The sequence below is a fragment of the Balaenoptera ricei genome, chromosome X (genome assembly GCF_028023285.1).
Source record: "Balaenoptera ricei isolate mBalRic1 chromosome X, mBalRic1.hap2, whole genome shotgun sequence".
In the NCBI taxonomy this organism is placed as follows: Eukaryota; Metazoa; Chordata; class Mammalia; order Artiodactyla; family Balaenopteridae; genus Balaenoptera; species Balaenoptera ricei.
In genome coordinates, this window is record NC_082660.1 from 116,808,682 (window position 1) to 116,834,670 (window position 25,989).

The window sequence follows — 25,989 nt, forward strand, 5'->3', positions numbered from 1 at the left end:
AGTTTTAGGAGCACCCATTCCTGGGTCCCAACCCCAGAGATTTTGATGTATTTAATGTGGAGAGCAGTCTGATGACAGGGATTTAAAAAAAATTATCTTCAGATGATCCTAGTGTGTAGCCAAGATCTAGAATGATTATTCTAGATCCTTGCTATACAAAGTATAGTCTGTGTGCACACAACATGGACCTGGAGTTTGCCCCAGATCTACTGAGTCAGAATCTGCATCTTAACAGGATCTGTTGGTAATTCATATGCACATTAAAGTTTGAGAAGCACTACTCCAGAAGGAGTGTGAGCTCTTGTAAAGCATCGCCTGGAAGGAACACTTTTGCATCATCAACCGATCTGTCCATTGGCATTCTGGGTTTTCTAAAATATGGCATATAAACCTTATAACCTCAACTGCAGATGATGTGTCTACAACAGTCTAATAAAGATGAATTCTCCCACTTCAGAAAAAAATTAGGAAAAGTGTAGACCGTTTTGGATCTAGCATTGTTTCTTCCTTGTCTGTCTTATAAGCTTGGATACCTTTGCTGGTAGTCTTCCAAGACTTGTGGGTAAGAAGTGAGATGCCAAAAGACTAAATAAAACAATGATTTTTTTTTCCCCACAAAGCAAGGAGATACTACACATGCTAGCCTGGTGAGTTTGACTTCGATCCCCCGCAAGCTTCTAGAATGGATTATTAAGAAGATGATTTCTGAGCTCTTGGAAAGGGACTCACTAATCACTAGGAATGAGCATGGGTTCATCAAGAGCAAGGCATGCCAGACTAAACTCATTTCCTTTTGGATGGGCTTACAAGAGGAGGCTGCAAAAATCATTTACCTGGGTTTCGGCAAGGATCTTGACAAACCCTTCTGTGATGTACTTTCAGGCAGGATGAAGAAATGGGGTAAGCTGATAGTATGGATGGTTGAATGCTTAACTTGTTAAATGACCACATACAAAATGTATACATTTAATCAATTATTGTAAACCCAGGAAGACAAGTGCTTTCCAACACTTGGATAAAGGTGAGACATTGACTAAATTTGGGATTAAGATGAAGCTTGTAAGGATATCTGTGTACATTGTACAACAGAAAATAAAAATCTTCATTGTTGTCACCATCAGGCCTTATACTGACACAATACTTTTCTATATTATAGAGCACTTTCAAGTATATTATTTCATTTGACCCTCAGCACAAACCTGCAAAATTAGAAGAGTGATTATCTCCATTTTACAGATATGAAAACTGAGGTTGAACGATTCAGTAATTTTCCAAGGGGACAAATAGTTGTGAAGCTGAACATAAAAAATAAACTCTTACTGTAATGTAGTTGTGACAAATATGAAGCTGTATATTTCAGCTCTAAAATTAACTACATAAATTCAGAGTGAAGGCAAGGCTTAGAAGTACTTCTATAAAAGGCATAGGGGTTTCTGTTAGCTTAAACTTAGTATGAGCCCATAGTGTTTTGTGATTGCTAAATATGCTATTGAGATCTGAAGGATATATTAATGGAAATATGCAGTCCACCACATTGGAAGTGATAGTTTCTTTCTATCTAAGGTTGGCCAGAGCATCTCTAAGACGCTGTTTTATTCAAGTTTCTGTATTTGAAGAAAATGGGGATGTTTCACTTGTAAAAGCAAAGACTTAAGGAAGGATTTTACATTACATGTTTTCTGTGGGTCAATGTGTATGAAAATTGGAAGAAGGCAGTCCTCAGAAAATTAAAAGAATTTCCTCAGCATTACAGCTACCTGATAATTGAAGGGACAACCATTCGTTATAGGTGCTAAGTCTCCTCTGGGCCCCCAAACCCCCTGTACCCCTCCTCTAGAAGGGTTCAAGTAGAGGTTTGGTCAGCCTCTTGTTTGGTATGTTGTAGAAAGTGTGTGCATTGTATCATTTTGAATGGCCCTTCAAATTCTATGATTTTTGAAGTCTAGGATTCATTCTTTCACTGTGTCCAGATGTATATGATCAAGTCCAACTTTGGGGCATCAATTGATGAATTCCCAAAATTGACTGCTGGGGTTAAGATGGAACAACTGCTTGAGTAATGATCCTGCAAAACAAGGGAGCTTTGGCTAGTTTTGAAGTTTCTTATGATGTGCCACCCTTTATGGCATTTGTCTCAAGCTCAAAATTAATTCTAGCCCCTGTACATTCTGCCAGCCTATGATGTCATATAGGTCATCCTTGGGTCTTTAGCATGTGGTACCAAAGATGGCCTTCTGAAATAAGAAGGGATTTCCTCACAAAAGTCATCCTTTATAGGTTAATAACTCATGTGAATGGCTTGAATTTCTCTGCACATCCTTACCACACCCAGTTTAAAACATGACTCTAGCCAGGATCCTGTAGAGTTAACTTAACATATGATGGTCTGGCCTAGGGCCTATTGTTGGGGATGGGGAGTGGGCTGAGGGAACATCTTTCTTCTCCAGGCCTCTCTTGACCTGTCACCACCAACCATGTGGTTTCCTTTTCAGGTATTTCCCCAACGTGGTGACCATTTCATCACATTGCCTGCCTCCTAAGGGAGGGAAGTTGAAAATGTTGGTCTATAGCAGAACAGAGTAGCATGGAGCTCTGGGAGTGAAGGGAAGAGTTCAAGACTAAGTCTGGGGACCTGAACAAGTCTTCATTCTTAATAAGCCTAGAGGCCAGATTCCACTGGTAAGGAAAGGAAATGGAAAAGAAGGGGGAAGTTGAAGTAGATTTCAACAGGAGGGCCACAGGTTTAGCACCGGGCAGTGGACAGCGGGTTAGTCCTAGGCACCTCCTTCTCTTGAGAGTGCAAGTTCAGGATCTCAGAATAGCCTGAGACAGCATAGCTTAGTGGTTATAAACACAAACTCTGGAGCCAGACTGCCTGGGTCCAAATCCTGTCTCTGACACTTGCTGGCTGTGTCACCTAGGCAGTTTGCTTAATTTCTGTGGCTCTGTTTCTTTCTTTGTAAGAAATGTGAATAATGATAGTACCTACCTCATATATGTACTGTAAAGATTAAGATGCTTAATAAACGTAAAGCTTTTTAACACAGCCTAACAAATACTAAGTGAATATGAGTGTCTGTTCAACAAAATAAAGAAAAAAGTAGGGTGCGAAGGTAGACAATTTAGTAAATATTTATTGTATACCTACTATGTTCCAGATACTGTGCTAACCAAAGTTTAGTATGGGAAAATCTGGCTTTGGAGTCAGGCAAAATTGGATTCTAATTACAGCTCTGACCTTGGCTATGAGCTGGATGGCCTTGGGCATGTTCCCTAACTTCTCTGAGCCTCTGTTTCCTCATGTGTAAAGTGAGGATGATAATAGCACGGGGCCACTCAGGATTGTTGTTAGGAGTAAATGAGTTAGCACCTACATGTGTGGTATATATGAGTGGGCTCACTAAGTGGTTATACATGACTTCTGTAAGCTGGGGCCTATATGATGAAACCTAACGGGGATAAATGTCAAATCTTAAATCTGAGTTTAAAACTCAATTGCAGGGCTTCCCTGGTGGCGCAGTGGTTGAGAATCTGCCTGCCAATGCAGGGGACACGGGTTCGAGCCCTGGTCTGGGAAGATCCCACATGCCACGGAGCAACTGGGCCCGTGAGCCACAATTACTGAGCCTGCGCATCTGGAGCCTGTGCTCCGCAACAAGAGAGGCCGCGATGGTGAGAGGCCCGCGCACCGTGATGAAGAGTGGCCCCCACTTGCCGCAACTGGAGAAAGCCCTCGCGCAGAAACGAAGACTCAACACAGTCATAAATAAATAAATAAATAAATAAATAAATAAAAGAACATGAATTTCTTTAAAAAAAAAAAAAAAAACTCAATTGCAAAATAACACATCACTTGTACAAGTGAAGGACAAGAAAGGATTGAATTGGCAAGATCTTGTGTGAGAAAGAGCTGTGGGTTTTGGTTGACCACAGTTTCCTATGAGCCAACAGTGTGATCTGGCTGCCCAAGGACTAACGTAATTTTAGATGGCATTAAAAGAAATGGTGAGTTGAAATCCCAGAAAATGATCATTTCACTGTCCTCTGTCCTCTGTGCTGGTCAGATCACTTTAGACATGTAGGACTTCATTTTGCTTACATTTCTGGATAGACAATGACAAACTCACTGACAAACTGCCCAGAAGTGGTGACCTGGATTGGGAGGCAATGGAAAACCCTTTCTTGAGGATGAGATTAAAATAACCCAGGGAAGGAAGCACTAAGGCAATATTTGAAACAGTTTTTTCTTCTAGTGAGAATGTTTATAGAACACACCCCACATGCAGTCTGTCAGCAAATCCTGTTGGCTCTTTCCTCAGATGATATCAATAATCCAACCATTTCTCATCACCTGTCTGCTACTGTGCTGACCTAACCTACCATCTCTTGCCTCATTATTGTAGTAGCCTCCTTGTAGATATCTCTGCTTCCGCCCTGGCCCCTCAGTCTATTCTCTACACAGAAGACAGGATGGTCCTATTTAAATGTGAGTCTAATCATGTCACTCCAGTGGCTTCCTAGTTCATCCAGAGTGTAAGTCAAAGTCCTTACAAAGATCTGCAAAGGTCTTGCTTGCCCTGGCTCCCATTACCTCTTTGACCTTATCTCTTACTTTCCCCCTTGCTTACACTGCTCCAGCCACTGTAGGCTAGTCACAGTTTCTCGAACCAGCCAGGCATTCTCTTGTCTCAGGGCTCTTGTACTTCCTGTTCTCTCTGACCAGAACCCACTTTGCCTAGATGTCTGCATGGCTTACTCCTTCATATCCTTTCATCGTAAGTCAAATGTTACATTCTCAGTGAGGTATTCTTAGTCACCCTTTTTAAATTGCAACAACCTCCCCACAAAACACACACTTCTGTATCTCCTTTCTCTGTTTTATTTTTCATCACATCTTTCATCATTGTTTAATAGTCTATATAATTATTCTATATAATTAACGGGTATATAAACTATATAAAAAAGCTGTTCTGGTTGAATCTGGCAGGAGTCGGGTAGGCATGGACTCTGCCCCTCTCCAAAACCTGGATAATTGAGAGTTAACTACATAGAGATACATTTGCAAACGAGTGTTGGCCAAACCCTGGAAGCAACACTGAGTGAGATATTCTGGACTCAAGGAAGACAACTCATATCTTCCAAATGTTGTAAGACTATTATGTGTAAGAAGTAGATTTCATCTAGGTTGCAACTTGGGTCAGAACTAGAGCCAGTGAGTATGAAGGGAATATACACAGGCAGATATGAGATCAATCAAGCAATCTGAAATTCTCAGGTTGTCTCATGGAGTGGTGAGCTCCCCATCGCTGGAGGTGTACAGAAAGAGGTTGTGTACTACCTGTCAGCTTTGCTATAAAGGAGATTCTGTACTGGGTTGGGGACTGGACCACACCACCTTGACAATCTTTGTAGCTCTAAGATGCTGAGGACAAAGATGTGGCCCATGGATAGAGGGTAATTTACATTTGTTTTTTAGAACGGAGGAGAGGATTTTTGGCCTTTGTTTCTGGAGTCCCAGAGACAAATTCTCCTCTCAAAGGTCCATTCCACCCTAATTGAAATTCCATTTCCCAGAAATTACTTGATGCTGCACTGATTAGAGGCCAGCCAGGGGTAAAGGGACTGATTCCCATGGCAACCAGGTTAAAAAAACATACCATGTGGAGCATTGTCAGCAACAAGCTACGTTTGCATTATAAATAGATATTTAATTCATTGAAATAGCTCTGACAGTGCGTAGGAAAGTTACATCCCAAAGCCACTCTTTAAGTATTTCACAGTTAATTGACAACTAATTTTTTCTCTTCTAAATCATGTAGAACTTGGTTCTCTAAGTGTAAGAATGGTATATGTGAATGCTTTTAGGAAACCAGCTAACAGTCCAGTGTCACAATATTTCTCACTATTTGTCTCTCATTGAAAGATTTATCAGAATTTTCTCTTATTGCACGGGTATCTCTGTTTGACTCTTTTTGATACTGGAGACCCCAGGTTCAATGTCTGGATTTCACAAGTCTTTTTCTATCATTTTTGCTTCATCTTCATCCTGCTTTTCTAACGCAGAGGTTTCTGTAAATTTCAGTCCTTGGCCCTCTGCCCTTTTCTTCCCATCTCTCTTTCCCTGAATAGCTAAAGCAGTCAAGTGATCACTTGCTAACTTGCACAGCCCTACCGCTAGGCTTGACAATACACGTTGGAATATCCAGTGATTGGAAAACAAAATCAGACCTGATCAAAGGACTTCTATCCTAAAACCAACGACCAAAAACAGGCCTCCCTCCAGTGTTCAAAATGTACAGCTTGATTGAGGGTTGGGGATGGAGAGTTTGAAGGCAGCTAGTGGTGTTTGGCAGAAAGCAACAATTAGGTTTTCCTAAATTCAAATGTAAAAGCATTTTTGAAATGAATTTTTAGAAACACTATAAGAAATTAGTATATGCGACTAATAGAATCTCATCAAATGGAAATCAGAGTGAGACTTTGTACTTCTACATTCCAAAGAGCTTAATACAAATTAGTCTATAGTACTCAAGAGTGTTTCATTCTGTAGGGATTAAGGGAAATGTGATGCATTTTTTTTTTCATTAAGTTGCTGGGTAAATAAGCTTCCTGATATAAGAATATGGGAGTTGTTTTCTAAATTTTATCGTAACCAAGGATAAATAACTCACTGTGTGCAGCTCCCTTGTACATTGCTCTATTGAACAGTGATAGCTTAGAATTAAACAGTGTTGGGAGGTAAGGAACTTCAGGGTCAGATGTGAAGGGGTTGTGACCTCCTCTAGGACCCATAGGTCAATTCTTCTGAGGTCTTGAACAGGTTTAAGGAATTAGGTAAGCCCCCTTCCCCAATACAACCCTCCTAATGTGTACTGGATTCTCACCCATGCGGCAAGTTGCACGCTGATCCAAGGAAAGAGATCAGGGGCTCAGAATGCGAGCCAGCCTCCGTTTGGAATCCTGGGAAGGAACACTGGGACAGGACACTGGGAGGTCCCCTGCTCTAAACCAATCACCTCACCTGCTTAACTCACTCTTTGAGATCCCACCACCAGAGAAAACAGGGCTTTCTTTAGGGAGGGGCAAAATATTCAGCTTTTATCAACCTTTCACACTTCAGAGTGAATCAATGTACACCTGTGGTTGTTAGGTAAGGGCCACAAAGCACACTTTGCCAATTTCAAAGTTCTGTAGTGGACTAATCCTAACGTTGGAAAGCAGGTGTACTACAGACCTAGAAGTAACACGGTAGAAAGTATGTAGCTTCAGCGTTTGCCCTCCTCAGGCTCAACTTGGAGAGAATATTGCCATTCATTCATTCTTCCATTCATTCAAAAATGAAATGGAGGGATGATGGGACATTCTGTTCAGTTACCATGTCCCAAACCAAAATGGACATTTGGGAGACTTCCCTCCTCCCCGACCCCATCCTTGAGCTCCTTTCTCTGTACTAGCAGCTCTGTGCTCTCTTATTCTGCCGTGGAGATCAGCTCCAATACACCATTTTTGCTAAGTGTTAAGCGGACAACAAACCAATGGGAAACCACGGCCATAGTCTTTGCAGTTAAATAGTGAATCCTCTCTTTATTCAGAAGAATACATTTTTAATAGAATTTCATGCACCAGTAAATCAGTACAGTGAGGAGTTACGAGGGCAGGGAATCTCTCTTCAGGAAACATCTCACCCTGGTAGGGCTCTCAACTCCTAAAATCCCCTTGACCTATCTCAGGTGATTAGTGGCCAAGGAACAGTAGATGGGGTGGACTCCCAGGGAAACCAGTCAGATTTGCAGGTCTCTGAGGATAAAAAAGAGGAGAGGAAAGCTCTTGCCAAGGAGGAGATTATTATATTGGGACCGGCAGTTCCACTGAGGTTCCCTGAGAGATTGATGAGGGAGAGTTGGTATTGGTGCCCAGGTCTCCTTCTTGGTTACACTCTTCCAAGGCTATGGTCTGGTCTCTTCCATCTGTCTCTGAGCCTCTGTGTCGAGAAAAAGACATGACTAAGGGAGGATCCAGAGCCATCAACCTGAGAACAGGTTGCACTGTGGGACTCAGATGCTAGAGGAGCATATGGACCATTGTTTTAACAGAAGCCCCTGCGTTCACGGAAGGAGGCTGACGTAAGGCAATTACCTGGTTCGGAGTCGAGGCCACTTCTTCCACTCTATGGCTAGCACCACCCCCAAAGCTACAACCACCACCACGATCAGGGTACTTCGGACAATGTTCCCCACAGTGCACTCCTGAGCGGCAGGCCCTGTGGTGATAAAAGAGCAGAAACCAAGGCCATAGAGATCAGTGCATGTATGTTCCCCTGGATCTCTTGTGGCCCCCTCATCTGGCCTCCTCCGGGGTTCACTCGGGAACCATGTGTTGAGACGGCAGATGGGGTGGTCAGAGGCAGTGCTTATGCTGAGGCAGAAGCGGCCCTCCTTTTGGGGGGTGGAAGAGGCCTTGAAAGTATCCTTCTCACTACCTTTGAGTGAATCTGAGGTTCCACCTCCTTACCATCCCTAGGAGAAAGAAAAATGACCACACTTGAGGTCTCTGACTCCAAACCCCTCCCCCTCCATGTTTGGCCTGTCTCCATGGAGACTATCTCTGGGATCCCAGGTATGTCATGCCAGAGCCATGGAGGGATTATCATCTTACCTGCTGCCCCCACCAGCTCCAGGGGATCACTAGGCTCTGACCAGATATCAGGGTAGGCCTGCAGACGGTAGCTGCAGCTATAGTTTCCAATGCCCTTTCCTTCTACGTTGTTGATGACAAAGTCTCCATCCTCTGAAAACTGCTGAGGTGCTTCTTCTCCATCATGTTCCAGGACAAACTCCACACCTGGCAGGGGTCCTCTGCACTGAAGGGTGATATCCTTTCCTAGCTTGAACACAGTGCTGGGCCAGGCTGACAGGGAGGGTTTAGGGGGCTTATCTGCAACCAACCAGGACACAGAGTTAGAAATGGCCTTGAACCCAGCCCTTTACCCCCTTAGGGCTAACTACTAAGAAACTACAAAATCTAGACTCTTACTGAAATCTCCAAGACCTTACCAGTCACCCAGATCTCCAGGGAGTCACTGTGATTAGAAGCTGCAAAGGGAGCAGAATCCAAATAATAAACACAGCTATACATCCCAGAATCTTCACTGCTCACTGCTGGCATCCAAAAGTCAGCCCTGTACCCTCTTGGCCTCTGTTGCCTTAAGGGCTCTTGAGTACCCTTCTTCAACAGGACAAATGTTGAGTCTGGCAGTTCCCCTTGACATTGAAGAGTCATGTTTTCTCCAGGGGCCACCATGGGACCAGGCTGGGCTAATAGGCTGGGTTTGGGGAGCAAACCTAGAAGAAATTAACTCTTGGTCATAGAGAGGTGGCCACTTTCCAGGGCATCACTGGAGTCTCAGTAAAGAGGAGAGACTACTGCTTGCCTCTCCTTGAGCTCTTGGAAAACCGTTTACCGTTTCCCATGAACCATCTGACAGCTTACTCACTCTCTTCTGTACTCCCCTGCCCTCTCCAGAGCGTCTTCCCCTTACCTGTGACTATGAGTTCCAGGGTGTTGCTAGGCTGTATCTTGATAGGGCTGGTCCAGTCAGGATGGTAGCAGCAGCTGTAACGACCTATGTTAGCACCAGATATATTGGTGATGGGGAATGCCCCATCATTACTGATGGATCCCCAGAGCTGCACTGAAGTGGCTTCTATTTCTTTGTGCAGAATGTACCCTACTCCATGGACTGGCCCTTGGCACCAGAGAGTAACATTCTGCCCCATGGGAACCACAGAACTGGGCTCAGCAAACAACCATGGCTTGGGGAATGTGTCTAGGAAGAGACCAAAGATGGAAAGCCGTTAGTATGCAAACTTATCACTCGCTGAATTAACCCTTTATTTTTCTCCTTCCAGACACAACCGTTCCCCTCCATGGCCTAGCCTAGCCTTCCAAGAGGGATCACCCTCTCTAACCCCTATTCCAGTTGTCTCTGCCCCAGTCCCATGTCTTGTCTGTCCTTACCAGTCACCCAGATCATAAGAGGCTTGCTGAGATATGATCCCCTGTTTGACATAGTGGTCTCATAGTAGACACAGCTGTAGTTGCCAGAGTCGTCTGCTCCAACAGTGTGGAGGAGGAAGTCAGCCACGTTCCCTGAGGCACTCTGAAACTGTAAGGGAACCTGGGTTCCCTCCTGCAAGAGGGCAAACCTCATGCCCTGGAAAGCCCCTTGGCAGCGCAGGGTCACATTCTTCCCAGGAAGCACCACAGGACCCGGCTGTGCCAGGAGAGTGGGTTTGGGGTAGAATTCTGAAATTAAAGAGATCACAACATGAGAGAATCCTACCCCCGACATTCTGAACATTGTTTTTTTAGTGTTAGTAGAAGAAACAATATATGCTTATTGTAGAAAATTAGAAAATACAGAAAAAAAACCTATGAAGAAAATACAGTTCTACCGCTCAAAGATAACCGTTCTTTATACATTTTTATGTATTTATTTCCCATTTATTTTTTTGTACATGGCCATGTCATTGTAGCTATAACTATTTGCATAATTGGGCCTACTATATGCACAGTTGTGTAGTTTAATATTTTTCACTTTATATTGTAAATATTTTCCTATGACGTTAAACAGCCTTTGAAAACTATCATTTGTAATGGCTGCATAATATGCAGTTGACATCTCAAGGTCTTCGCCCTTTCTCTGAGGGCCGTCCAGCCCACCAATCTCTGACAGCCCAGCTAAAGAAAAAGTGGACATTGGGCCTAAAGCTCAAGGCCAAGCCACAGAAAGATTTCAGAAATAGGGCAACATGTGAAACACCCCCATCTGCCTCATTTCTTTCCCCAGAAGTGAATTATTTTCCTCCCTCTTCTCCTCTTTCTCATCTTCCTGTATTAGTCATCATATAAGCAGCTGCCTTACATGGACTGTTTACCATGTGCCAGGCACTGTCCTAAGCACATTCTTGGTGACTTTTAGAAGGAGCACTTCTTCCTCTCCCACTGACAGCCCTCCCGCCCACTGTCCCAGAGTCAGTACCGCCTCCACCTGCATTTCCCCACTCCTGACCTGTCACCACGAGCTCCACAGGGTCACTGGGCTCAGACCAGATAGCAAAGTCATAATAGCGGCAGCTGTAATTCCCTCCATCACCAATGCCCACTGAAATGATCAGAAAGTGGGCTGCACTGGCTCCCGGACTCGCCCAAGACCTGTCACTGGACGCTATTTCACTTCCATCTTTGTAAAGAATAAAGCTCATTTGCTGGTGGGGGGTGGAGCAATTGAAAGTCACTCGGGCACCAGGAGTGACCACAGGACTGGCCCATGTCTTGAATAAGGGCTTGGGGTACATTTCTAGAAGGCAAAAAAACCAAACACAATACAAAACCAAATTAAGAGAAAAGAAAGATAGCTAATATAGCAAATATTGGTTCCAGAAAGCTGCTTTGTTTCCTATAGTATTTCATTCAGAAGAAGGTGCATTTAAAAGTCAAGGCAAAACCACTTTGCAGATGAACTTTTCACAGGGACCCCTCACCCCACCCCTCACCTCCTCCAGCCGAATCCTCGCTGTCAGCAGAACAAGCAATGGAAGCTGTAGCTAAAAGAGTGAATTGTCACCGGGGCTCTGCTGATTCCCTGAGCCTCAGTTTGCCCATTTGGACAAGAAGGGGAAATGGTACCTGATCCACCTCCTTTGAATCTTTGCTCTATAGCTAAATGAGATAATTGATATGAAAATAATTAGAAAAATTAAATCACCCTCTACAAACCCCAGCTATTAATAACGATTATGGCTATTAATATCGTGCAGCCAGAGGCCCTGGCACTCCCAGTGCCACGCCTGCCTGACTCTAAGATTGGACACAGGCTCCTAGGACCAGCAGCAAAGTTTGCTGTGAGGACAGGAGTGTCTGACCCAGAGCTTTGCTTCCCCACTCCTCCCTCACACACCCCTCTCAGCTCTACCTTTTATGACAAGCTCCAGGGGCTCACTGGGCTCAGACCACTTGAAGGGGTGCTTTTCAGTGTGAGTGCGGCAGCTATAATTGCCTTCATCTTTATCCTCCATTCTTTGGATTGTAAAGAAGGCTTCTCTCCCAAGGGCACCAAGTTGCTGGACAGGTTCCTGCACTCCCTCCTTATACAGAGCAAACCCCATGTCTGCCAGCCATCCTTTGCACCGGATTTGAAGTTCCTGGCCCCGAACTGGGGGGGAAGCAGAAATGACAGGTTTGGGGAGGACGTCTGGAAAACAAAACAGGGAGGACAAGGAGTCCGAAGTTTGGAGGTGCCCAGATGGGACACTCGGAGTCACTTGGTCAGCAAAACAGAAATCCATCCTGGACTGGCCTTTGCCTCTTCCTGTCAGTCTTCTCATAACTCTGTTCCCCACCCCTCCCCCCATTTCAGGGCCCCTCCTCTCCTACAGGCAGCAGAAGCCCCTTGGGCTCTGGGTCTCTGAGCATTCACCATCCCTAGGAACAGTGCTGGAGTCCCAGGGGCACTGGGGATCACTCCGTGAGGACCCTCTGCCTTTTCTTACCTGTCCCCACCAGCTCAAGTGCCTCACTGGGCTCTGACACAGCCATCTCCTCCCACGAATGGCAGTGGTAACTCCCGGTGTGGCTCTGGGTCAGGGCTCCAAGGGGGAAGGCAGCCCGGACCTGCTCTGAGGCTGGGCGAGTTGCAATCCACCCGGTCCCGTCCTTCAGCAATACAAATTCCTTAGTTGAGCCAGAAGGGCTTCTGCACCAGAGGGTTAAGTTCTTCCACGGGGCCAGAGGGAAGTTGGTCTCTGCCCACAGCTCAGGCTTTGGGGTTGGCATGATTATTTCTAGAAACAGCAGAGTTAGTGAAGCCATCCTCCCTCACCCTCACCCTCCCCTTTTCCTTGCCCTTGAACACCCTCCCCAGATCACATTGCCCACCTCCCCTTTCAACCTCAATCCAAACTCTTTCCTTCTCTCCGCAGGTGCTGGGGAAAGGGGAAGCTTGATGTCTCAGCTGAGGCTCAGAAAAATGCAGAAGCTTGGGGGAAATTTTGCAGGCAGAAAAGCAGAGTTGGAGGCTGAGTTTTGCCAGCAGCTTTAGCAAGTGCCCCTTCCTGGCTGCCCTTCCCTCGCAACCAGTCACTCTCTGGCCACTGACACTGACACTCTGTAGTTATTTCGGATCTCCAGGGAGGAATGTCCTAGTCTGGAGCAGGAAAAACTCACCAGTCTCTTCTGTCAATACCCCATTGCACAGTCCTGCAAAAGAAATTGCTGCCAGGGCTTTGTCCCCTCCCCCACGGGACTTCACCCCGGCCTTCGGCCCAGGCCCCTTCCCCACCCCCTCGTACTCACCACAGCAGAGAAGAGCTGTGAGTATGAAGAGCATGGTGACCCCTTGAGCTGTTCCCAGCAACCAGGCTTCTCTAGCAAGACCAGAAAAGAGATGAGAGGAGTTGCTGGGATTAAGGGGAGGGCGGAGAGAAGGGGGCGGCAATTTATGTCATTGGCTTACTCACCACCCAATAGGGATTGGATATGGCCAGGATAATGGGATATAATCTTTTCTGACATGGATGACTTTTCTTTTTGAGGGCCTCACCACCTACAAACCTCTTGCTCTTTCATGACCCACGTGCCCCCCCGCCCCCTCCCCCATCCCCAGACGATATCAAATGTCAGGTCCCCAAGGCCCCTGATTAGGCTGTTGCTGGAATTGAGATGTCAGATGTGAAAATGCCTTGGTAACTCCAGCTCTCAGAACCCCTGGAGCTCAGTGTGATCGGCAGCTCTGGGTGGTGGGTGTGGGGGTGGAGGGAGAAATCTTGGGTGTTTCTCAGTCATCAAGTTTAAGTTTGGAAGCAGTTTTTATTATGGCAGTATTGGTCCTCCGACCGACCTGCCTCACCTGCCTTTGTTATGGAAGGGTTGCCTAGGCAGCAACAGTGAATTACCAGAGGATTGTCAGTGCTGAGCTAAGCTTGTCAGAGAGTGGGATCTCTCTACCCCCACCCAGATTATGACTAGAAATGTGCAGCATTTTTAGGTTATGGGTCCTGTAGAATTAGATTATACTAAGCCAAAATTCATTTGACAATTTTTACTTGGAGAGCACTGACCCTCCTTCCTGGTCAGGAAAACATGCTTTTCAAGCTGCATTCTCTGAAATCTGGTTTCTGAATTCATTCTTTGATGCAGTGGTCCTGGGCTGAGGTGGGGCACTTGAAGCTACATTTTTTCTAACCCCTGGCTTGAAGGTTACCCCAGTGTATGTGGAACTCAGGATAGGTTCTGTGGAGAACTAGGACTTGACCCCCATTGGAACTTTTTGAAAGCTCAAAGGGTAGTGGTTATGCAGAAAGTTTACGTGGCTCCCTTCTCATTACCCAAGCACTCTGTCCCTCAGATCCCAGCGGGAAACACGGACACACACAGTCGTAGTCATCACCCATTGTATATTGAATACTCCCAGGCGCACGAAGCCCTGTGATCATGGTGTGGGAGGGGTACAGCCAGGATCACAAGGTGGGGGAAAGTAAGCAAGGCATTTGGGAAGAGAGGCCCCACCAAGCTAGGAGCTGTCATTTCTCTTCTCATTTTCAGGCAGAATAGCCTGAGCGCAAGGCCATAAGGATCAGGGAGAGAAGGAGATGACCCAGGGGACACAAAAGGATAAAAGTAAATGGCAGGAGAACCTGTTTGGCTTGACACTTTATGGGTCAGAGGAAGCAGTCTGATTCCCTGGCCCAATCCATTCCCTCATCAGATGCCCACCCAGGCTAAGGCTACATTCTCAGGATGCTCCGCACAGTGGTTGGGGGCCAGAGTGGCAAGGAGACTGGCTTCCATAGCAGCTAGGATGGACTACAAGGCTTGCTAGCCCTTGAGAGCTAAGGGTAAGGGTGAAAAGTTGGGATGGGAGTTGGATAACATCCTGGGAGACAGGACAGCATGGCTTCTTACAAAAAAAGTTCAGTTGAAGTTAATGTGGAAGACATCAATCATCTCTGAGAGGCAGGGTGGCTTGGGAGGGAGATTTGGGCACCCTTCTGGGGGAATCAGTGAATGAGGTTCTGATTACTTCTCCAGCCTCTGAGAAATATGCATTTCTCCACCCTCTGGCTTGGGTGCTGACCCCTCTGTGAGGTGAAAGAGAAACTGCTGGAATGAGAAAGTCTTATATCTTAAGCCCAGAAGGTAGAGGATACAAAGGGTGCCCCTCTGTGGCTTGCCTCAACTGGCGTATGACCCATTCCTGAATTCTGGGGAGCCTGAACTCAGCTAGATTGAGGAACAGGGGGTTGGGACAAGACAGTTACCTGATTCTGAGTCTCCGACACTTCCACCTTATCCACAGCACTACCAACAGCAAGGCAACAAGCTGCATGATTAGGGACAACCTGATAGCCTCATTCAGAACGTAATTCCAGGTGAGAAAGCCTGTGGCCAGAGAAGACCAAAAGCAGGGACCTTGATGGGGACAGGGACAGTTGAATACATTTATGGGGGGAGGGGGATCTGGTTACTGCAGGTGAAGGGAAGTTGAGACAAAAGTGGCCTGATTTTCATGAAGAATAGGACCCTTGAAAGTATCCTGCTCACTGCCTTTGAGTGACTGTGAGACCACTCCAGAGGAAGGATGCCCAAACCCAAGGGCCCTGACTTACAAGCCCCCAACTACCCTTTCCACATCCTTCTGGGCGTTGCTCTGGGATCCCAGGGGTATCATGGCCAAAGCTGCGGAGGGGGCATCCCTGTGAAGAGTGTTCCTCTCACCTGCTGGTCCCATCAGTTTCAGAGGCTCACTGCGATGTGACCAGATGTTAAGATGTGCCTCTATGCGATAGCTGCAACTGTTGGTCCCCGTACCTTTCCCTTCAACATTACTGATGATGAAGTCTCCATCCACTGAGAATTTTGGGGATGTTGCTCTTTCTTCCCATTCCAGACAAAATTCAAGTACTGGTTGAGGTACTCGGCACTGAAGGGTGATGACCTTTCCTAGCTTGAACACGGTGCTGGGCCAGGCTGACAGGGAAGGTTTGGGGGGCTTATCTGCAACCAATCCAGAGACCAGAGTTAGAACAAGTGACTTTGAACTCAGTGCCTCCTCCCTCAACAAATGTTTCTCAGGTTCTTATTTGGTCTTCTCTTTTTTTTCACTTCCACTAGATCACTGGCTTCAAAATTTGATTGTGCATCAGAACTCCTTGGCCCATTCCTTGATTCTCTAAAGACTCCTAGGTTCCTACCTTCAATCAGAAAGACCCATACCTGTAAGTTTCTCCTGGTCTTAAGGAAAATAACTTTTCTAGGGGGTCACAGTGGGGCTTGTCCCTGCTGAGAGACAGGGCTTGAGTATCAACCCTGGGAGAGAAGGTACCTAAAGTTTTTGGAGAAAATTCTACACCACCCTCCTAGTGTGTTTTTCTTTGGCTCATAAATCCAAGAGGGTACAGGGCCACTAGCTCCTTCTTATAACATGGTAATGATGATAAAAACAAACAATAGTTGTTAGCACTTGCCTACAACCACAAGCTCCACGGTGTTGTGTGATGACATCCTGATGGAGGTATTCCAGGAGAGGAGATAGTGGCAGCTATAGATGCCAGCATCACTATAGGTCACATTGTTGAGGAAGAATAACTCATCATCACTGATGCTGGTGGTATCCAAGAGCTGAAGTGTTTTGTCTTCTCCTTTCTTATAGAATGCAAGCTCCACTCCATCCACTGGCCCTTGACACCACAGGCTCACATTCTGACCCATTTGGACCACAGGACTGGGCTGAGCAAGTAGCCAGGTCTTGGGGAAAGTGTCTAGGACAAGACCCAAAATATAAAAGGCTAACTGTCTGACTTACCCCTCCCACTACTTAGGGTTCTTTTTCTCTTCCTCCAGTACACCCTTGGCAAATCCCATCCTAAGCCCACTTATACAAATTCTGCTCCTTCCCCCACTATTAGCCCTGGCTGCATGATTAGGTTCTCCGGCAGGCCCTGAGCAAGTTGTACACCCTTAGCCCCTACAATAGGTCCCATTGAATCCCCATCTCTTACCGGTTACCCAGATTTTCAGGATATCGTTAAGGAGTGAACCCCTGTATGACCCATCATAGTAAAAACAGAGGTAATGTCCAGCATCGTGGATTTTCAAAGCCCGGAAGAAGAAATATGCCTCATTTTTTAATGGCCTCTTGCGGTAAAAGGACTTCTCCAAGTCTTCAAGCCTTATTAAAGCAAAGGTCATTCCATAGATTGGCCCTTGGCACCTGAGATTCAGGCTTTCTCCCGGTGCCATGATGGGCCCAGGATAGGCTGTCAGAGTTGGTTTGGGATAGAGTCCTAGAAAGGGAAGAGACCCTGAGTTAGATGTAGGATGATTCTTCCTTATTATATTCTGGTTTAATTTTCCTAGTTTCCTTAGATAGAAAGTGATAGCTGAAGTTTCCCCTCTGCTCCCTCTTCCTTCCTTGAATCTCTGCCTCTTCTAGGAGGTAATCAAGGGTAAGTTCACTTATGCCCCTTCCCTCTCACCAGACTCTATCAGCTCCACTGAGCTCTAACTATGTGTAGGGTGTGTCTCAGTGGAATATCTACATTTGTAATTCCCTGTATCTTTAGGTCCCTGAGATGCCAGATGTAGTTCTTCAAACCACCCAAGAAACCAAACTTCTGAAAATGACTTTTATTCCATCTTCATAAAGCATGAATGCTACTGCAGTATTAAGGATGGCTTTTGAACACATTAAGTTCACAGAGGACACTTCCCACAGGGGACTGAAAGAAGCCAATAAGGAGGGATTGGCCAGTAAGTCTGCAACCCAAAGAAACCTCTGTTAATGGGGTCACATCCTCATTTCCATGTATTGTTCCTCCAAAGAGATTAAACTACAGAATAGAGGGCAAACCTCACTCCCAAACCACTCCTTCTTACCCATCTCAATCCCAGGTAGGCCCACCCACCCATTATTGGAAGGATCAGCTCTATCATATGCTCATTAAGCATTTAGGATGTGTCAGGCATCGTGTAGGTCTAGGAATATACAAGTAAAGAAGATAGACACAGTCCCTGCTAGCCAAAAGCTCATGGCCTAGTGGGGGACACCAGCAAACAGGTAACTGCAGAAGTGTGTGTTAGTGGCATCTACACTGGAAGGACATTCGTACAACAAACATCCATAACACGCAGTTCAAACAGACAGGCTTTTGTTCTTTGATCCTCAATAAAAAGCTATACTAATAAAATTAATATCTACCATTTATTGAGAACTTATATGCCAGGCACTGTACATATATTATATTTAGGCAAATCCTCACAACAACCCTGTGAGGTAGGCATTATTATTATACCAATTTTGCAAATGAGAAAACTGAGTCACAGAGAGGCATCATACAGTAGATTGGATAGATACTGTTATTCCGTTTTAGAGTGGGGGAAACCGAAGCAGAGAGGTGAAGTAACTTGCTCAATATCACACAGGGAGGCAGTGTCAGAGGTGGAACTAGAAACTAGGATTACTGCTTCTAAGTCCAGGTACTTTCTGTGGCACCACAGCTTTCCCCAAGCCTATTTAACTTGATGAGGGAACTAAAGCAAGTGTGGCCAATTCTGTCTAGAAGCATCCGGGCCATGGGGTGGGGGAGTTGGGGGTCGGGTGTGTGTCTAGTGTTTGGGCATTGTGGGGAGGCTTCTACTGTGTTTAAAGCTTGGTACTGCCTTACTGGATCTGTATATACAAGACTAAATTAATTTATAAAGTCATTTATAAAATATGAACTATCACTTTCTTTGTCATTTTTTGGTTTATTTTTATCACCAGCACTAGCAACTCATTCTATTTTCCACACTTAAAAATAAAAATCAGAAACAGAATAAAAATACTCTAAATGAAAAACATCAGTTTACAAGACTGCAGTGGCAGTGCCTGGCACATATTAAGTGCTCAATAAATATTAGCCTAATGAATGAATGCATGCATGATTTTCGACAAATAGAGAACAACGAAGCTGTGATGAGCTGAAGCTGCTGGACATTTGGCTGGACTCACTCACTAGCCAAGTGACTGGCTCCCAAACATTTGCCTCATAGCATGTGTGATTCTAATTTGCATCTCAGTAAAATGTCAAATGACTCTAGCTCACGGGCCTTGCAGAGAACTGGGCAAGGAAAGTAATGTCAGAGACCCTGGCTCATCCAACCATGATCCCGGGGACAACGATCATCAGGCCCCAGCAGCCATAGCCACACCCACCTGCCACAGTCAGCTTCAGGGGGTTGCTGGGCTCTGACCACAGGGTAGGGAGCATCTGGATATGAGTGCGGCAGATGTAAACCCCTTCACTCTCAGGTGTCATGTTGGCAATGGAGAATATGGCCACTGTCCCCGTTGGGACTTGGTAATCCACGGGTTCTGCATATCCTTCTTTGAACAGCATGAATACCAGATCCTGCAGCCAGCCATGGCAGAGTATGTTAACATTACATCCAGGAAGAGGGGAGGTCTCAGCCTGGATCCAGAAGGTGGGCTTGGGCAGCTGGCCTGGAAGGAGAGAACGAACTGGTATTCAGGTAGAGCAAGGGTAGCGCTGCTCAGGAAGCAGCAGAGCGCTCTACTTAAATGAGTCTTCCCTGTATGACCCGTATTTGTCACCCCTTCTTTCTCCATCTAGGGTATCCCCTGTGTTGAGAGCTCGCCCTCGAGATCTGTTCCAGAGTCTGTGTCCTCACTCTGCATCTATAGAGACTAGGCACTTATTTACTAACTAACTGTGGAATGCATGCATTATACGTGCATGCATTTGAGGCAAACGAATGAATTAAACCCTGCTCTGGGAAGGCAAGTTTGAGTCCCAGGAGCTGGAGTTTATTCTTGATTATCTATCTCTGTCTTCTTACCTGGTGCCTCCAACTCTAAAACTTTACTGGGCTCTGACCAGCCTGTCTCCTTCCAGTAGCAGCACCTGTAAAGACCTGTATTGGACTGAGTAAGGGCACCAATGGGGAATGAAACTTGGAAGGTCTTGTGGGAAGGGCGGATCCAGGTCATCTGTGTCTTATCTTTCAGCAACAGGAACTTGCTTGAAATCCGAGAGGGGCTTTTGCACCAAAGTGTGATGTTCTCCCAAGGGGCCTGGGGGTAGTTGGTCTCTATCCACAGCTCTGGTTGAGATTGTATCATTGCTGTCATTCCCAAAGATAACAAAGATGTCAGCAGTCCAACCCTCTCCCTCCCATAACATGCCCCTCCAATGTCCCTTAAAATTAGCCCCAACCCAGATTCCTCCTTTTGTCTTTCCCTTGGGGACAGGAGTGCATGCTTTTATGGGGGGTGGGATAGGGACCCCAAGATATTTGTTTAAGGAATTTAAGTGAGTTGGGGAATGAAGTGCAAGTCTTGCTTCCTTTCCCTCTGAGACAAAGTTCTTTACTATTTTGTGGGAAACCAAGTCATGAAGTAAGAGGTCCTGATTCCCAGCCAGCTCAATCTGGAAATTGCCTTTGGGTTCTCAAGGCAGTTATGTCCAGGGCCATGGAAGCAGGTCAATGTCTTGTGGCCTTCAGGAAGGAAGGTACTTGAGGTAGCAGGACTCACTTACCTATTGGTATCATACCCAGACTCAACCCTGAAAAGAGAGATTATGGTAAAGGAGAGCCCCTCATTGTTCCCACCCACCCTCGAACCTCAATATTCTCCATTCCCTCCCCATAGGGGTAACTATGACAGGTTCACTTGCCCTGCCACCTCTTCCTTGTACTCACGAATGCAAAAGAGTAAGAGAGTGAATGTCCGCAGCATGGTGGCCCCTTCCCCTGGCCTGTCCAGGGTCATGGAGCCTCTGGAGTCTTGAAGGGCTTTGCCCCTCACCAGGTGGTGAGATCTAAAAGCAGAAGTGTTTTTACTCAGGTGACTGATCCTGCTCCGGAAAGTTTAGTTTGGATCAGTAAATTGCACCTGACATCCCTCCCTTCCTTCCACTCCCTCACTGGCATGCAGAGTTACTGGCTACTTCTTCTCTTTGTCCCTTTTCCTCACTTCCCCCCCCCCCCTTCTCCCACCCAAGGTCTTTGCTGGTATCTACCATGTCAGATTTATTGAAATGTCTGTTTGTCCATGGGATCTCAGAGGCCCAGAGGCCTAATCCAGGCCAGCAGAAGGCCCATGGTATGAGGGAGATGGGAGGTGTAGAGAGTCACCTTTTCAGATCCTTTACTCATACATACATATTTTTGTCTGAGTCCTTCAACAACCTAGCAAAGGAAGTGTTTCTACCATCACCATTTTGCTGGCTAGGAAACTGAGGCTTAGACAGGATATATAATTTGCCCAAAGTCAAAAGATATTAAATATCAGAGCCAAAATTCAAATCCATGTTTAACTCTAACGCTTATGCTCTAAAACCAGTATTTAAACTTTCAGCGGCAGCCCTTGCCCCCTTTCTCACCCTACCTCACCCGTACCATCTCATCCCATCCAGGCCTCCCCTTATGCAGAATGTCAGAATGCTTCAAATCTAATATTACTTTCATTCTTATTTCTTACCCCCCAAAATCTCAAAGCCTCCATCTTGAGTAGGTGTTGGGGAATCAAATTACTTGAGCTAATGGATATAAGATGCAAATGATTTATTGGCTGCCCATAATTTATAAGCATTCTTGTTCATTGCCCCTAAGGAAAAAAAAAAGATTGTTTGAATTTCAGGGAATATGGCAAAGATATTTGAGTTCAGCGAGGCCTTTTCATTTTCTTGAAAATCACTATTGACCACAGGCCCTACACGTCCATAAGTAGACCCCTTACACTTTTCTGCCTCTCCTACCCCACCCCCTGGACCCAGAGTATCCTTTTGTCAAAGAAAGGCATATGCCCATCACACAAACTCAGGCTAACTCTCTTCTACCAACTCTCTACTCAGAGCCTGAGGCTCTGGCCTACCCCAGCTGTTTAATTATATTTCAACACAGTGGGATAAAGGCAGCTCCCAGAACAGAAAGCGGTGATTTTGCTTCCCCAAACTGATCCTGATATTGAAGTCCCTAATTTGCTCCAGTGATAACACTAGGAGGGATGAAGGAGCAGGAAAAAAGAGGAAGATTCAAACATCTGGGCTGTAGGAAGCAGGCGGACCGTCAGAGATCCAGGGAAGCACAGTTTCCATTTGCCTTTCTTACTTTGCATTGAAGGATGCTCAAATTACCCTCTCTGAACTTTTCTTATCTATAAAGTTGGGGAATAATATATACCTAGCCTCGTTGTTGTGTTGAATCTGAGATAATACATGTACAGTGCCAAGCACATAGTGAACATTTCATTAAAACTTGGCTATTTTTCTTCCCAAAGGGGGTATTAATCTGGTATAGGACCCTAAAGATGCTCTTTCCATCTCACCTCCTACAGACTCTTGCCCCCACTCCTCTCAGGGTCGGGCCCAGGCCCAGGCTTGGGTGCCACCCTGTTGCTTTGTTCCCCTGAGGCTTTGGGCCAGAATTTACTGGGGGAACTCAGGTTTTACTGCCAAGAGAAAGGTTCAACCTGGGATTCTGCCCGGGAGTGCCATCTGAGATTCCAGCCTTGCCACTTGGACCCCTAAACCAGGGTTTCGCTTCCTGGGAGCTTGAGGGGAATAAGGGAAGCTGGGTTTCTCAGCATGGCTGACCCCTCCGCAACCTACTAAGGAAACTCTACCATTTATATCCAGCCAAAATGATGAATCTTCTGTCCAGGGAACATTGGAAGGAGCTGCAGCCTTCAGGTTAATTGGCCACGCCCATTTTTGGCCTTTCACACCCCCCCCCCCACACCCCCAACTTCGGCAGTGTAGCCTTTTCACCCTTCCCTTCTACTCCACCCCAAGCACTTTACACACCCTTAGGCAGCGCCGCAGTGCTTTTGAGGGTGACAAACCTGAAATGTCTAATGGCTCGCCCCCTGCATAGCTTTGAGGGTTCCAGGGATCAAAGGGGTTGGGCTCAGCGGGGTGCCGGGTGCATGCTCCGCTAAAGGTTTGGAGGGAAGACTGAGAAGGAAAAGGAAAGATATCTACAGTGCCCAGAGATTCTCAGCGAGGCACGGCTGGGATCGGGGAGGGAAGGAAAAAGGGAGGGATGAAGGGGGTGGGGGGAAAGACTTGGGAGCATTTCGATTTACAGCAATTAATTAAATCAGGGAGATTATTTCGGGGTTTTGTTTAGGATCTGATGGGCAGTATTTAATCTTCAGCCACTGGACTATGCGCTCATTTGCAGGTACTTACGGTAGTTGAAGGCCCGCTCCGCTGCTGGAGATTCTCCAGTGAGCTCCTCCAGATGCAGCAAACTGCCCGGCAAGAGAAGAGCAGTCTAAGGACAGCCTCTCAGACTCAGGGCCCCGCCTCCCTCTCTCCCCCGCCTGCTCTGCCGCTCCAGCCTCCCCTCCTCCCTCTGCCAGGCTCCGGGAGCCCACCTACACTAACTCCCTGACACCTGCCGTCCTCTGACAACCGGGATTTCCACGCCCCTCCCAGCTCCCGCCCCTCTCACGATTCCCTGCAGAGGTTGCTGGAGCCGAATTCAGGCCCCTGCCCCCTCGCCTGTCGCTCAGAGTTTCATTGGGTCATTGTATTCTGGAGGGGAGAGGGCCAGCTCTCAAGCCTGCCAAGCTGTAGATCCCTCCTCTTCAGCTCCCCAATGCCTTTAAAGGGGTCTCAGATCTTCCTCTGCCCATTTAATACCCCATTTAAGCATAAACCCCACCCCACCAGGGCTTATATGCCTTCTGTGCCTCTGAGCCCTGGGCATCTATTATTTCAAATCTTCATAGCAACACTGCAAGATGTGTTACTTCCCTCAATTTTACAGATGAGGAGACTGAAGCTCAGAGAGGGTTAAGTAACTTGGACAGCCTTCAAAGTCCAGCTTGGACTAAAAGCCCAGGCTTTAGAGACATACAAATTTGGATTTCAGTCTGGTTCCACTATTCAATAGCTGAGTGACCTCAAGAAAGTGAGTTAAACTCTCTGAGTCTCAGTTTCCCCATCTGTAAAATAAAACAACAGAAGCTATTGCACAGGGCTTCGATGGGATACTGTAAGTAAAACTTACAGCATAGTAGGCTTGGTACATGGTAGGTGCTCAGCAAATGGTAGCTGCTGCTGTTGCTACCACTACCACCACTACTACTATTATTAATCTGTACAGCTTTCCACAAATGCCCTAGAGAAACATGATTTCAATGATGTAGATAAACTTTCATAAATTTAGTTAACCATGAATGACTTTTTCAAATGATTATGTATGGATAAGATACTAACCAAAGCTCCTGACATATACTATATGATGGGATTAAAGTATAGCATCCAGTGGCCCCCCAGATCAATTGATTGTTGTAAGAAATAGCCACATTTTTCTTTATGTACAATTTTTTTACATTCATAGAAGATTAAAAATTATCTAAAGAAAAAATACTGTGATTTGAGAACAAACTACATAAAAATAAAGTAACTGTGCTTTTAATAGGAAAATTGAATATCATATCTTCATGCATCAGGGATATCAGCTGTGGCTTCCTGGCATCCTCTGTTCCTACACACCATTATAAAGTACAGATTATCGCATAAGAATAGAATAACCATATGAATATAAATAAGTATTTTAGGGGCAAGTTATTTAACCTCTCCAGGCCTTAGTTTTCCTATTTGTAAAATGGGGATAATAATTGTACTTAATATCACACAGAGTTTTAGGTAGGATTGAATGAAAATCCCCCTGTAAACTACTACATAGTGCCTGGGACACAGCAATCAACCATCCACTAATTCAATACACATTTGTTGAGTATTTTCTTTGTGCCAGACATTGTTATAGATGCTGACAATCCAGGGAGAATGGCAGTTTCTACTCTTAAGGAGTTTGTAGACTGAGGATAGACAGTGATAGAGAACACGTAGGAGAAAGCCAAAGAAGGGGGTGCCATGGGAATCGGAGGATTGCAACAGGAAAGACCAGCAAGTAAGGCATGGAGAACTGTAAACAGTTTACTGTTACTGTGTGCTGAAACCAGGGCAGTGGAAGTAAAGAAGGAAGAGAGAGCAAGGGTTCCCGAAATATTTAAGAGGTAAAATTGGCCAAACACAAATGGTTGTTTGGAACACTAAAGTGATGATTATTATATGCCAGGGTGGAAATATCCATGCCTATTTTCAAAACATTTGTATAGAAATCACTATGATGGCATCAGGCACTAAGTGCTTTATAAATATTAACTCATTGTATCCCAATCACAACACTAGGGGATAGTATCAGTTCCATTTTACAAATGAAGGAGCTGAAACTCAGAGCCATTAAAAAATTGCCTAAGGCCAACACAGTCAGCAAGTGGAAGAGCTAGGATTCACATCCAGGCAATCTGTATATACAGTTCCATGGTCCCATGTTGTTTTTTTTTAATTACTTAAACTACTTTATTGATTATAATGTACCTATAAAAAAGGGTCTTATTTAGAAAATAAGTCAAAAATTTTTTATGCAAAGTAACTGAAAACTTCTCAGTTCCTTCATTCTTTTTTTTTTTTTCTATTGAGGTTTAATTGATACACAACATTAGTTTCAGGTATACAACATAATGATTCAGTATTTGTATATATTGCAAAATGAAGTCCCATGTTCTTAACCACTACAATGCTCCCTCTGCATTGGAAGTTTGTAATGATAAAAGTAAAAAAAACCTTTTAATTTAAAATAAAGTTACCATATGATCCTCCAATCCTACTCCCGGGCATATATCTGGAGAAAACTATAATTCGAAAAGATGCATGCACCCCAGTGTTCATTGCAGCACTATTTACAATAACCAAGACATGGAAGCAACCTAAACATCCATCAACAGATGAATGGATAAAGAAGATATGGTATATATAGACAATGGAATATTACTCAGCCATAAAAAATAAGAAATTATGCCATTTGCAGCAACACGGATGGACCTAGAGATTATCATACTAAGTGAAATAAGTC

General features: G+C 45.3%; 1 protein-coding gene across 10 annotated transcripts in view; it reads right to left on the bottom strand.

Moving 5' to 3' along the window:
- Positions 1-7,557: 7,557 nt before the first annotated feature.
- IGSF1 (immunoglobulin superfamily member 1) overlaps positions 7,558-25,989 on the bottom strand; it is a 444,083-nt gene continuing 425,651 nt past the window's right edge. For 7 of the 10 annotated variants that reach the window (XM_059910639.1, XM_059910638.1, XM_059910640.1 and 4 more), the window contains 20 exons: positions 23,253-23,314; positions 20,761-20,879; positions 20,598-20,624; positions 19,897-20,181; positions 19,253-19,540; positions 17,058-17,342; positions 16,524-16,817; positions 15,775-16,053; positions 15,318-15,438; positions 13,354-13,424; positions 13,225-13,257; positions 12,552-12,842; positions 11,975-12,253; positions 11,072-11,359; positions 10,018-10,305; positions 9,539-9,826; positions 9,054-9,341; positions 8,656-8,934; positions 8,137-8,260; positions 7,558-7,981 (listed from right to left, as the gene is read on the bottom strand). In XM_059910639.1, coding sequence (XP_059766622.1) covers positions 7,846-7,981; positions 8,137-8,260; positions 8,656-8,934; positions 9,054-9,341; positions 9,539-9,826; positions 10,018-10,305; positions 11,072-11,359; positions 11,975-12,253; positions 12,552-12,842; positions 13,225-13,257; positions 13,354-13,424; positions 15,318-15,438; positions 15,775-16,053; positions 16,524-16,817; positions 17,058-17,342; positions 19,253-19,540; positions 19,897-20,181; positions 20,598-20,624; positions 20,761-20,830 — 4,014 coding nt within the window. In that variant the 5' untranslated portion in view covers positions 20,831-20,879; positions 23,253-23,314 and the 3' untranslated portion in view covers positions 7,558-7,845. The remainder of the gene's footprint in view (positions 7,982-8,136; positions 8,261-8,655; positions 8,935-9,053; positions 9,342-9,538; positions 9,827-10,017; positions 10,306-11,071; positions 11,360-11,974; positions 12,254-12,551; positions 12,843-13,224; positions 13,258-13,353; positions 13,425-15,317; positions 15,439-15,774; positions 16,054-16,523; positions 16,818-17,057; positions 17,343-19,252; positions 19,541-19,896; positions 20,182-20,597; positions 20,625-20,760; positions 20,880-23,252; positions 23,315-25,989) is intronic. The other 3 variants (XM_059910645.1, XM_059910646.1, XM_059910648.1) reach the window with 3 other exon arrangements.